The following is a 12,293-nucleotide window of genomic DNA, read 5'->3' on the forward strand; positions in this document are numbered from 1 at the left end:
GTATCGTTCCCTAGAGACAGACGTGTTGCTGGTATTCACACTGTTAGCACTGTCAGCAACCATACATACAATGATATCAACCTGAGAGCATCATAAGCTTGCATCCATGATAAACCTTAGCCGTGTATGTGAGGCAGACAAGGTTTATTGCGGACACTATATTTTCAGCCTTTGGCTGGAATTAATTGAACAAACCCAAAACTGCTGTTATGACAATCATTATAAAACACAACTACACATGAATAAAACTATAATCAATAAAGATCATAAAATGGCAGTGATGAGGACTTACTGTAGTCGCAGCCATATAATTCCAGCCGAAGTGAGATGCGATTGTTCCATCGTGTTGGTTTGATGCGAATATAACGAGCAATGATGGGAGTATCAAACAAATTCGTTGCAACTGTATTTGCATCCTCGTTACCTGGGAAGGCCTAATGGAAAAATTATCATATAAGTTGCAATGTTTACAGAATCAGTTCAGGAATTTCTATAGTATTACAATTTTTTTTTTTTTTTTTTTTTTTTATACTTTGTCGCTGTCTCCCGCGTTTGCGAGGTAGCGCAAGGAAACAGACGAAAGAAATGGCCCAACCCCCCCCCATACACATGTACATACACACGTCCACACACGCAAATATACATACCTACACAGCTTTCCATGGTTTACCCCAGACGCTTCACATGCCTTGATTCACTCCACTGACAGCACGTCAACCCCTGTATACCACATCACTCCAATTCACTCTATTCCTTGCCCTCCTTTCACCCTCCTGCATGTTCAGGCCCCGATCACACAAAATCTTTTTCACTCCATCTTTCCACCTCCAATTTGGTCTCCCTCTTCTCCTCGTTCCCTCCACCTCCGACACATATATCCTCTTGGTCAATCTTTCCTCACTCATTCTCTCCATGTGCCCAAACCATTTCAAAACACCCTCTTCTGCTCTCTCAACCACGCTCTTTTTATTTCCACACATCTCTCTCACCCTTACGTTACTTACTCGATCAAACCACCTCACACCACACATTGTCCTCAAACATCTCATTTCCAGCACATCCATCCTCCTGCGCACAACTCTATCCATAGCCCACGCCTCGCAACCATACAACATTGTTGGAACCACTATTCCTTCAAACATACCCATTTTTGCTTTCCGAGATAATGTTCTCGACTTCCACACATTTTTCAAGGCTCCCAAAATTTTCGCCCCCTCCCCCACCCTATGATCCACTTCCGCTTCCATGGTTCCATCCGCTGACAGATCCACTCCCAGATATCTAAAACACTTCACTTCCTCCAGTTTTTCTCCATTCAAACTCACCTCCCAATTGACTTGACCCTCAACCCTACTGTACCTAATAACCTTGCTCTTATTCACATTTACTCTTAACTTTCTTCTTCCACACACTTTACCAAACTCAGTCACCAGCTTCTGCAGTTTCTCACATGAATCAGCCACCAGCGCTGTATCATCAGCGAACAACAACTGACTCACTTCCCAAGCTCTCTCATCCCCAACAGACTTCATACTTGCCCCTCTTTCCAGGACTCTTGCATTTACCTCCCTAACAACCCCATCCATAAACAAATTAAACAACCATGGAGACATCACACACCCCTGCCGCAAACCTACATTCACTGAGAACCAATCACTTTCCTCTCTTCCTACACGTACACATGCCTTACATCCTCGATAAAAACTTTTCACTGCTTCTAACAACTTTCCTCCCACACCATATATTCTTAATACCTTCCACAGAGCATCTCTATCAACTCTATCATATGCCTTCTCCAGATCCATAAATGCTACATACAAATCCATTTGCTTTTCTAAGTATTTCTCACATACATTCTTCAAAGCAAACACCTGATCCACACATCCTCTACCACTTCTGAAACCGCACTGCTCTTCCCCAATCTGATGCTCTGTACATGCCTTCACCCTCTCAATCAATACCCTCCCATATAATTTACCAGGAATACTCAACAAACTTATACCTCTGTAATTTGAGCACTCACTCTTATCCCCTTTGCCTTTGTACAATGGCACTATGCACGCATTCCGCCAATCCTCAGGCACCTCACCATGAGTCATACATACATTAAATAACCTTACCAACCAGTCAACAATACAGTCACCCCCTTTTTTAATAAATTCCACTGCAATACCATCCAAACCTGCTGCCTTGCCGGCTTTCATCTTCCGCAAAGCTTTTACTACCTCTTCTCTGTTTACCAAATCATTTTCCCTAACCCTCTCACTTTGCACACCACCTCGACCAAAACACCCTATATCTGCCACTCTGTCATCAGACACATTCAACAAACCTTCAAAATACTCATTCCATCTCCTTCTCACATCACCACTACTTGTTATCACCTCCCCATTTACGCCCTTCACTGAAGTTCCCATTTGCTCCCTTGTCTTACGCACCCTATTTACCTCCTTCCAGAACATCTTTTTATTCTCCCTAAAATTTACTGATAGTCTCTCACCCCAACTCTCATTTGCCCTTTTTTTCACCTCTTGCACCTTTCTCTTGACCTCCTGTCTCTTTCTTTTATACTTCTCCCACTCAATTGCATTTTTTCCCTGCAAAAATCGTCCAAATGCCTCTCTCTTCTCTTTCACTAATACTCTTACTTCTTCAACCCACCACTCACTACCCTTTCTAAACAGCCCACCTCCCACTCTTCTCATGCCACAAGCATCTTTTGCGCAATCCATCACTGATTCCCTAAATACATCCCATTCCTCCCCCACTCCCCTTACTTCCAAGTATTACAATTACTTTCATATAAAGTACATTAAAATAAATAACAGAAAAAACAAAGTCAAATAAAAAATACTAATCCCCAAAAAAGATGACTCCTTGAGCCAGAATTCTGCACTTAACCATAAATAACAATAAAGTAACACTTCTCATACCCATTCTCAATGCGACTCTCCATAACCCAGACATTTAGATTACCAGCTGGTAGATGGCATCTGCATAACAAAAAGATAAAATCAGACACCATTCTTGCTTATGGACATATTGTCTGTGTGGGCGTATAATTAAAGTGTAGCTTCTTCATCAAAAAACTAAGCACAATTGGCTGATGCTCAAAAGTGGCATGATGAGAAGGCAGGTAATTGTAAGGAGAAGTTATTGTGCACTGCCAACTTGACATCCACCCAAGATCTGCAGGTGTCCTTGAAATAGTGGCACTTAAACTTAATGTGGATATCATGACTAGAGGAGTCACTTGCCGTGCATAACTTTATGTTTAGAGGAGACAAGTGGTTAATAGTGGAAGGAGGTTTCTCTTTCTAAGTATGCTTTCTCTTATCAAAAGACAGTATCTTCTCAAGAGTTTTCAAGAAGGGAAATTGAGAGCCAAATTGCTTTAGCCAGACTGAGAGGACAAGGCATAAGATAATCCAGAATTACTTGAGATGATTATCTGTACTATGATCATGTAGAGACTGATTTTAAGGATAATGATTCTTCCACCTTTGAAAGCTGGCCAAGAATAATGCAAGAGAAGGTGCATCTAGTACAAGTGGAGGCAGTGTTGCCAGCACCTACATGATGTAGACAACATTGCATTGTATGAGTACCACTGCTAATTCTACAAACTTTTATAATTTGGCTTTTATCAAAAATTATCAGTGAATCATACTGATTATATGAAAATATATTCATGTGAATAACAGCAAGGTTATTAGGTTCAGTAGGGGTGAGGGACAAGTAAATTGGGAGGTGAGTTTGAATGGAGAAAAACTGAGGGAAAAGAAGTGTTTTAGATATCTGGGAGTGGATCTAGCAGTGGATGGAACCATGGAAGTAGAAGCGAGTCACAGGATGGGAGAGGGGGTGAAGGTTCTGGGAGCGCTGAAGAATGTGAGGAAGGAGAGACCCTTATCTTGAAGAGCAAAATTGGGTATGTTTGAAGGAAAAGTGGTTCCAATAATGTTATACGGTTGCGGGGCATGGGCTATAGATAGGGTTGTGCGGGGAAGGTGGATGTGCTGGAAATGAGATGTTTGAGAACAATATGTGGTGTGAGGTGGTTTGATAAGGTAAGTAATGAAAGGGTAAGAGAGATTTGTGGTAATAAAAAGAGTGTGGTTGAGAGAGCAGAAGAGGGTGTATTGAAATGGTTTGGTCACATGGAGAGAATGAGTGAGGAAAGATTGACAAAGAAGATATATGTGTTAGAGGTGGAGGGAACGAGGAGAAGTGGGGGACCAAACTGGAGGTGGAAGGATGGAGTGAAAAAGATTTTGAGCGATCGGGGCCTGAACATACAGGAGAGTGAAAGGCGTGCAAGAAATAGAGTGAACTGGAACGATGTGGTATACCGGGGTCAATGTGCTGTCAATGGATTAAACCAGGGCATGTGAAGAGTCTGGGGTAAACCATGGAAAGTTTTGTGGGGCCTGGATGTGGAAAGGGAGCTGTGGTTTCGGTACATTACAAATAACAGCTAGAGACTGAGTGTGAACGAATGTGGCCCTTGTTGTCTTTTCCTAGCGCTACCTAACGCGCACGCAGGAGATGCCATTTCATGTGTGGCGGGGTGGCAACGGGAATGGATGAAGGCAGCAAGCACAAATATGTACATGAGTATGTGTCTGTATGTATATGTACGTATACGGTGAAATGTATGTGTACATATATGTGTGTGTGTGTGTGTGTGTGTGTGTGTGTGGGCGTTTATGTATTTACATGTGTATGTGGGTAGGCTGGGCCATTCTTTCGTCTGTTTCCTTGCGCTGCCTCGCTAACGCAGGAGACAGCGACTAAGTATTATATGATAATAATAAAAAAATATTCATCACATGAAAGAAAACAAAAATAATAGGAGCAATCAATTTTTCAGCGTAAGCAAACTAAATAATAAAATATGCATAGTAGCAATTCACTTGACAACCAGATCATACTGTTGCACGTTACAGAACATAGCACTGACACAACTACAAAACTTCTACACATGATTAGTGATAGTTATGGACAAAATATATATCTGAAAAGATTTTTTCATTGTCATATTTCTTTTTTTTTTAATCTCTGAAACTGTAAGGTTAAATACATTCTCTATACAACTTGAAAAATGTGTGATTCTCTGGGTTGGATAGGAAACCTAGTTGAGGTGGTAAGAAGATACCAGTACTTATATTCACAGTGCAACATCAATACTCAAAAATGCTGACATGCTGTGATTGTAGCTTACCATGCAATAACTTGTGAAAACAATTCTGCTTAATAAAGCAACTACTGTATTGCTAAAGCTGTCAAAACTTTGTCTAAAACACTACCATCTACGTGTAAAAATCACATAAAAATAACACATAAACTGAACAAATCAAACCTACACAAGTAGTAACAAAAATTACAAAAAATAAGTCACCATCGTCAAAAATAAAAAGTGATAACAGAAAAGTCATTTTCAGACAAAATGGGAACTAACAGGCATAAAAAGAAAACTACATTCACTTACAAAAATTCAGAAGCAGTGCTTCTAAAGAACATTACAAAACAAACAGGTGAAAGTCAATTACCAGACCATTTATATGGTTTAGTAGACTAATGAAGTAATAAACAAACTGGGTGGTAACCAACTTAAACAGCACTTAATAGGCTGAGAAATATAAGATTGGTAATAATAACACAAGACACAGCACATTTTAACAAAGTGATGATAGCTTACTTCAGTACTGAAGCATTCAAATGTATAACAAAAATCCCAACAAATAAAATGTAAGCAACGGCTAATCAAAGGCAGCTCATACCAAAAAAGGGGAATAAAGTAAAATTCAACAAAAACACCAGACGTACATAACTGTACAGCAGCAAATTACTACAGCATTAACAAGGATCCACTGTGTAAAGAACCTAACATCACTACATCACTACCTTTGCAACTCCATCTGGTCCCCTGTACATTCTCCAAATATCCCCATCATCGGAGTACTGAATCATGTACTCCGTCACATACTCCCGAGAATTCTGTTTGCCCTGAGTGGCAATGCGAGTCACCCTCTTTCTTTCAGGTAACCTCACCGTAAGAAACTGATAGAAGTTGTTCTGGGCTGCAGACCATGATAAATCCTCTGGAAAGTATAAGTAGGGACAATAAAAGCTGAACAAATGATAAAATTAGCCTGTAAGAGGATTTCTGCCAAACAACCTAATGAAAAAGAAGAAACATGGAAACTACAAAAATAACATCACATTCACATGAAGAGTGGGGAATTCTTTGCATAATTTGTATGAGTTTCTAGAGATCTAAAAATGCGTTGAAACAGAACAAAACTAAGGTATACCATGGCAAGTTAACAAAATTTTTCTCAACTCAAAAAGATACCTGTAATATATCAAACAAGGTGTATAAAGTATTCTAGGTGTCTAAAACAATGTTCATAATCACATGATGTAGTTTTCAGCAATCCATCATGTCAAGCATTACTACCTTTCAACATGCATTCAACACCAGCAAGAGCTTTCTTTGCCTAAGTCAGCAGCTCAACCCTGATAAATGCATGAGGAACCACACTGAGGCAACTTGGGCCATTTTCCAATATAGAGTACAAAAGAAAACATTTTCAGAATTGCCAGAGTTAGAAGGATGCAAAGGGTGCATAATTCACTCTAACTCACCCTTCTCTGCAGAGTCCCTGGATACCTCCCTTGAAGACACCTCACAGACCAGAACGCATTATAACCAACATCACAATGTAAATAATGTGCTAGATAGCAGAAATGAAAATGACACATCAAAACCAAAATCCTCAGACACAAGGTAAGTGGCAGGCAAGGAACAAATATGGCTTCTGAAGTCATAGAAGAATCTCTGAGAAATACTTATAGAAAGAAAAGAACTTGTACATAACATTTATGGATACTGAGAAAGCATATGATGAAGCTGATGACGAGGTCTCATGGGAAGAATTAAGAATATATGTTGTGGGAGGAAAGCTGTGAGCAGTTTTAATCAAGTAGGAGGAGGGTGTGTGAATCTTTCCAGGTGAAGGTGGATCTGCAACATGGGATGTGTGATGTCACCATGGCTTTATGAATGGGTTGGTGACTGAGATAAGTGTGAGGGTTTTGAAGAGAGGGGTGTGTCTTTTGTCTGTTGTGGGTAAGATGGGCCTGGGAAGTGAGTCAGGTGCTGTTTGCTGATGACAACTCTGGTAGCAGACATGAGTGGAAAACTGCAAAAGCTGGTGCCTTTTCTGGCAGAATGTGTTTGAGGAAAAATTCAAGAGTCAATGCAAATAAAAGCAATGTTATTAAGTTAAGCAGAGGAAACATGACAGAAAGACTGGTTGGACAATGAGTATGATTCAACAGAACTTGGAAGATGTGGAGTGTTCTAGATGCCTGAAAGCGGATATGGCAGTGGATGAAACCATCAGAACTGAAGTAAGCCATAGGGTGGGTGAGGTGACTAAGGTAATCATGTCTCAAGACCCTTCATACCCACAATGGAACTACCACAGTGAAAACAATAGACAATTCTGCTCAAATACTCTGCATTCTTCCCATATGGACACCCACACATCACCATTATACTTTATGGCCTTTGATCACAACCAGTCGACATGACCAGCTTCTTATGTCTCTATTGCTAGAAGGGACTCCTTGGGTATGAAGAAAAGGTATAGATCAGACTCCCGATCACTATCTCCAACAACCTATTACATCAGACATTATCTTTTGCACCCGAATACTGCATACAATAACTAATTACAGCAACTAGTAAACTCCCTTCCGACCAATTACTCATAATGATAACACTTGAACTAAACCAACATACCCATAAAGCCACCAAATCAACATATACAAACCCTGAAGTTTTTAATCTCTCTCCTAGACAGTATCATTTTGCCATTTGTTCAAGTAAGCTATCTGCAAGTAACCCTGCCCTAAAGCTTGGACCCAAGGCATACTTCTAGTTGCTGCTTTCAGTTTCTCAGTGGAGACTTACCACTCATGGAAGGATTGATTGTCATGATACCTTCCCCTTCAACACATAAGCTATGAAAGTCTGCTCATCTTTCTCTTCCTATTACTTTTCCACCTTTAAAAACCAGGTCTAGAAACTCCTGCAGAGCCCAGAGTAATTTCTAAATCATTTTTCTTTCACTTCATTCCATTCACCTAATACGGCTCTTGATTGGAGCATGTTTTGCCTGTGCTATGCTGGTCATTATCTAAAAAAGGAAGGAGCAGACTGTTCAGCATTCACAAAGTACTTAGTAACCAAGCTTTACAACTTCATCCTCAATAGTTTACCATCTCCTTTTCATACCAGTTTACACTTCATCAACAACACAAATCTAGCCAGCAAAAACCACATACCACAAAGGCATGAAAGGTACAGCCTAAATTTCTCCCTACAAATTACAGACCTCATGAAGCAATGAAACACAAATTGACAAAACCACTATCCATCAGCATAGACCATAAAGCAATTTCAAACTCTTAAACACCACCACTAACCTAATACTTCAATAAAAGGCAACAAACTGAGACACACTACATGACACTATGGACCCCAACACCAATATCAAACAACCTTGGAGAACAGTAAAGAAAATCCACACATCTCACACAAATCATGCCTCTACCCAAGGAGCATCAACAACTCAAAACAACATCCTTTCTCCCAAAGAATACAATCATACTCATAAAACACTAAGCAAAAATTATACACAAACTAACAAAAAAGATACAAACATCAGCCAGAAACAACTGCACACCCCCCCTACACACCCACATATTAAAAGTTATTAAAGACCTTAACCCCTGAACATTTCCACAATCATATCAATGCAAGCCAAGCAATGCCTATAGGCAAATATTTACATCGAACTTCACAACTCAATTTCAAGGCCATGTGCCAAGTATGAAGTGTCTGTGCATAATTATGTCTCCTGTCAGTCATCCTTAAGCTTTTCATGAGTTCTCTAGTAGGAAAGTGAGCAGTTTTTAGCTGGATCTTTAGGACCAAGCAGATGATGATCCTGAATTATTCAACGACGATCTGTCTTCTGGTCATAAGACAATATCAAAAAAGCATCAGGCTTGGTTCCTTGACATATTTTCAAGTAACAAATACTTGGCATCACCTTCTACACTAATAACAAAAGGTGATTACCCAATTTCATAGCTGGCCAACAGACCAGTCACTCACCGAGGATCCATCTCAAAAACCCTCAACTCTACTTACAACTCACCAAGGATCCATCTCAAAAACCCTCAACTCTACTTACAATGTACTTCCCAAGGAAGCAGTTCTTTACTCAATCTCTTCCTAATGACCTCCCAGCACCTGCACACCACATATACATTAAGAAAATTGTATGATAAAGAATGTTCATGAGAAGGGACCCCATGAGTGTAGAACTCCCTCCATATGCAGTACAGTACAAAAAGGTAATTACAAATAAGTAATTATAATATAAAAGTCCTCTCGGGCAGACAACTTTACAATAACATCACAACTTCCTAACACTATACAAGCAACAACAAATGCATAACATTACAACACACACTTAAAAGTCCAACACACTCAAATAAGAATGTCTACTTCAGTAAGACTTGGGTAGTTTGCTTAGAAGACATCTTGTATAAATGTACTCAAAATGAATGAGCTCTGGCAAGTGAGTTGGCAACTTCTGGGGAGGCCTAAGATGCTAGGAAATGGGAGTTTTCTCAGCTCTGCACAGACTAACTGCCAAAACACCATTGTCTTAGGTTCTTAAAACACAATCATTTATGCAACCTCAGGGTGGGTTCATCTAATCTTTTATCAAGACTAAGTTGATCACTAGGAAAGAGCATGATTTTAATATATATTAGGGCAGTTTTGCCTTTGTGCTGATTATTCATTCACTGGATTAGCATTTCTTATCTAACACACAAACATCTGTGAAAAGTGTGAACTATCAATACTTCTTATGAGTAATAACAAAAGCTGTGCAGTCTCGAATACCTTCCGAGTTAAACTCACACACAGTAGAATGCTTCACAAAGACGTCAGTTGTAACTAGCAGTGCATACATATTTCTCTCCAACGCCATCCAATCAAATGTTTAGTTGTGACACTCACCTTCCTGTATGATGACACTAGGTCATAAATGACCTGCATTTACATAACCAACAAAAATTCCAAAAAGATATCAGCAATAGAGGAAAAACTCTTTTAACCTTACCTCAATCAAATACATGAGAAGCACAACATGTGTGCACAGCTTACTGGCAAATAACAAAATAAAACCACAAAAAATGAAACAACATAGGCTATAAAAGTTATACTGATAAATAAGCATTATACTACTGAAGCTAAGAAAATTACAAAAAAATATAAAACATACACTTGGAGTCCCCAATTTATGAAAAAGGTTACATTCTGGGAAGGGGACCCATTCATGAAGTGAACTTTTCAAAAGTTGGGAAGATTATAAATCACTTATGATTAGAGTAAATACCTTACCTGACTGTAATAATGTATCAAATACTGCAATCTGCAATAAATACAGTCAATAAAACATATTAAGCACCATATCAGAAAAAAGCACATCTAAGTAGTTCCATGGTTTGTGAATACAAGTAATCATTTGTATGTCACACTAGGAATTAAATATAGATTTTGGAACTTGTTCATAAGTACGCATACTTATAAGCTTGACATTCATAAGTTGGAGACTCCCAGTATCTTCAACTCCTGTTAAGTGAAACAAATTGCAAAAGGACTCTCAATGTTGTTTACAGTATACCCTTCAAAATCCAAACAAGCTGGGAAGTATTCCAGATTTTGGGAGAAAATTTCCAAGTTCAACCTTTATGTACATTTTTTGTGTGTTTCTGTTAGATTTGCATATAAATCTAGTCTCAAGTCTGCTTGTCAGATCAAACAATCAGCACTGTGTCTCTTATTTCCTGAAACCCATATATGACTTGGACAACTGCTGGTTTATCAAAATGTCCAAGTTCTGGAAGATCTGGGATTCAAAGTATAAGGGTTTGAGAGGATATACTGTATACTATACATGGAGAAAAACAAATGAATAGATAAAAATATAAAGTTTCACATGCTTCATTCAACACTCACCCAAACACTTCCATCATAGCCCAAAACAATGGAGTACAGGGTTCCATCACGTCCAAATTCAATGGTGTATGCTGTTACAAATTCATTTGAATCTTCTCGACCCTGAGTGGCAATGGCAGTTACATTCATTGTATCACCAAGGTCCACCTCTATGTACTGTAAGTAGTCAGCATTTTTTGCTGTCCATGCAGTTGATTCTGTTTGAGAGGAAGCAAGGGTGGCTCACATACTCGAAGCAACAAAAACATGCAAAATTCATGGTGAAAGTATTAGCAAAAAAATAACAAAAACTTTCATGAATTACATACAGTAGCAACATACCATCTCATACAAGACTAAAAAAAAAAGTAATCATAACACTATCAGGTAGCAAGCTGCTCATGCAAGACACTGAAAGGTAATGACAGAATCTATGGTGCTCTATTCATAGTTAAGAGTCTCGAATACAATAACAGGGTAGTACTTTCAAACTCAAAGGACAAATATGGATCCTATATAGCAGTATCACTACATATTCATTAAGACAAGTTGAATTTAGCAGATATACACACAAAAAATGCATATTCATATATAATTATGTGAATCATTTGGAGTAAGTAAGTGGCAGACAGAAAGATAAGTCCAATGTCTGAGAAGTTGTACAACCTGAAACACAGAAAGTACTTTGACAATTATGATCAATCTTACAAGCATTGATCTGCACTTAACAATCACATAATTCTTATGATGTCAAAATCTAGATGTTCTCATAATCTATAATGGTCCTCAATGAACACAAATGACAGGGTTACAGATCCTTTTGCTTCAAAAATCACATATATCATGTGATTGATATTCAGTCATTTTGCTCAATTTTACTGTTAATGCTAAAAATTTTCAAAAAATTCTATGCATTTTGTTGTAAATTTCCATTATAAGATAATGTCTTCAAAATATTTTGATGCCAAGCAAGGATACTTTATGGTTGCTTAAATTTGAAAATCTAAGAAAAAATGATCAGATTCACTTTACTTTTTCATGGATGAATTACTTTTCGGGGCATGCCCATGAAATCTACATGATCGAATTCACTTTACATGGATAAATGAATCTTTGGAGCATGTCCTTGAAATCTAAACAGGTACAGTATTAGATACTCATATAATAAGGTAATACATGAATTACTCAAATTTACTCTCTT

General features: G+C 38.5%; 1 protein-coding gene across 5 annotated transcripts in view; it reads right to left on the reverse strand.

Annotated features, from left to right (window-relative positions):
• Nucleotides 1-12,293, reverse strand: part of Nrx-IV (neurexin-4) — an 80,012-nt gene that overhangs the window by 49,646 nt on the left and 18,073 nt on the right. For 3 of the 5 annotated variants that reach the window (XM_071656956.1, XM_071656954.1, XM_071656952.1), the window contains exons 3-4: nt 11,114-11,310; nt 293-434 (exon numbers count right to left, since the gene is read on the reverse strand). In XM_071656956.1, the coding sequence (XP_071513057.1) occupies nt 293-434; nt 11,114-11,310 (339 nt within the window). Of the gene's footprint in view, nt 1-292; nt 435-5,907; nt 6,105-11,113; nt 11,311-12,293 lie in introns of all 5 variants that reach the window. The other 2 variants (XM_071656953.1, XM_071656957.1) reach the window with 2 other exon arrangements.

The sequence above is a fragment of the Panulirus ornatus genome, chromosome 64 (assembly GCF_036320965.1).
Source record: "Panulirus ornatus isolate Po-2019 chromosome 64, ASM3632096v1, whole genome shotgun sequence".
In the NCBI taxonomy this organism is placed as follows: domain Eukaryota; kingdom Metazoa; phylum Arthropoda; class Malacostraca; order Decapoda; family Palinuridae; genus Panulirus; species Panulirus ornatus.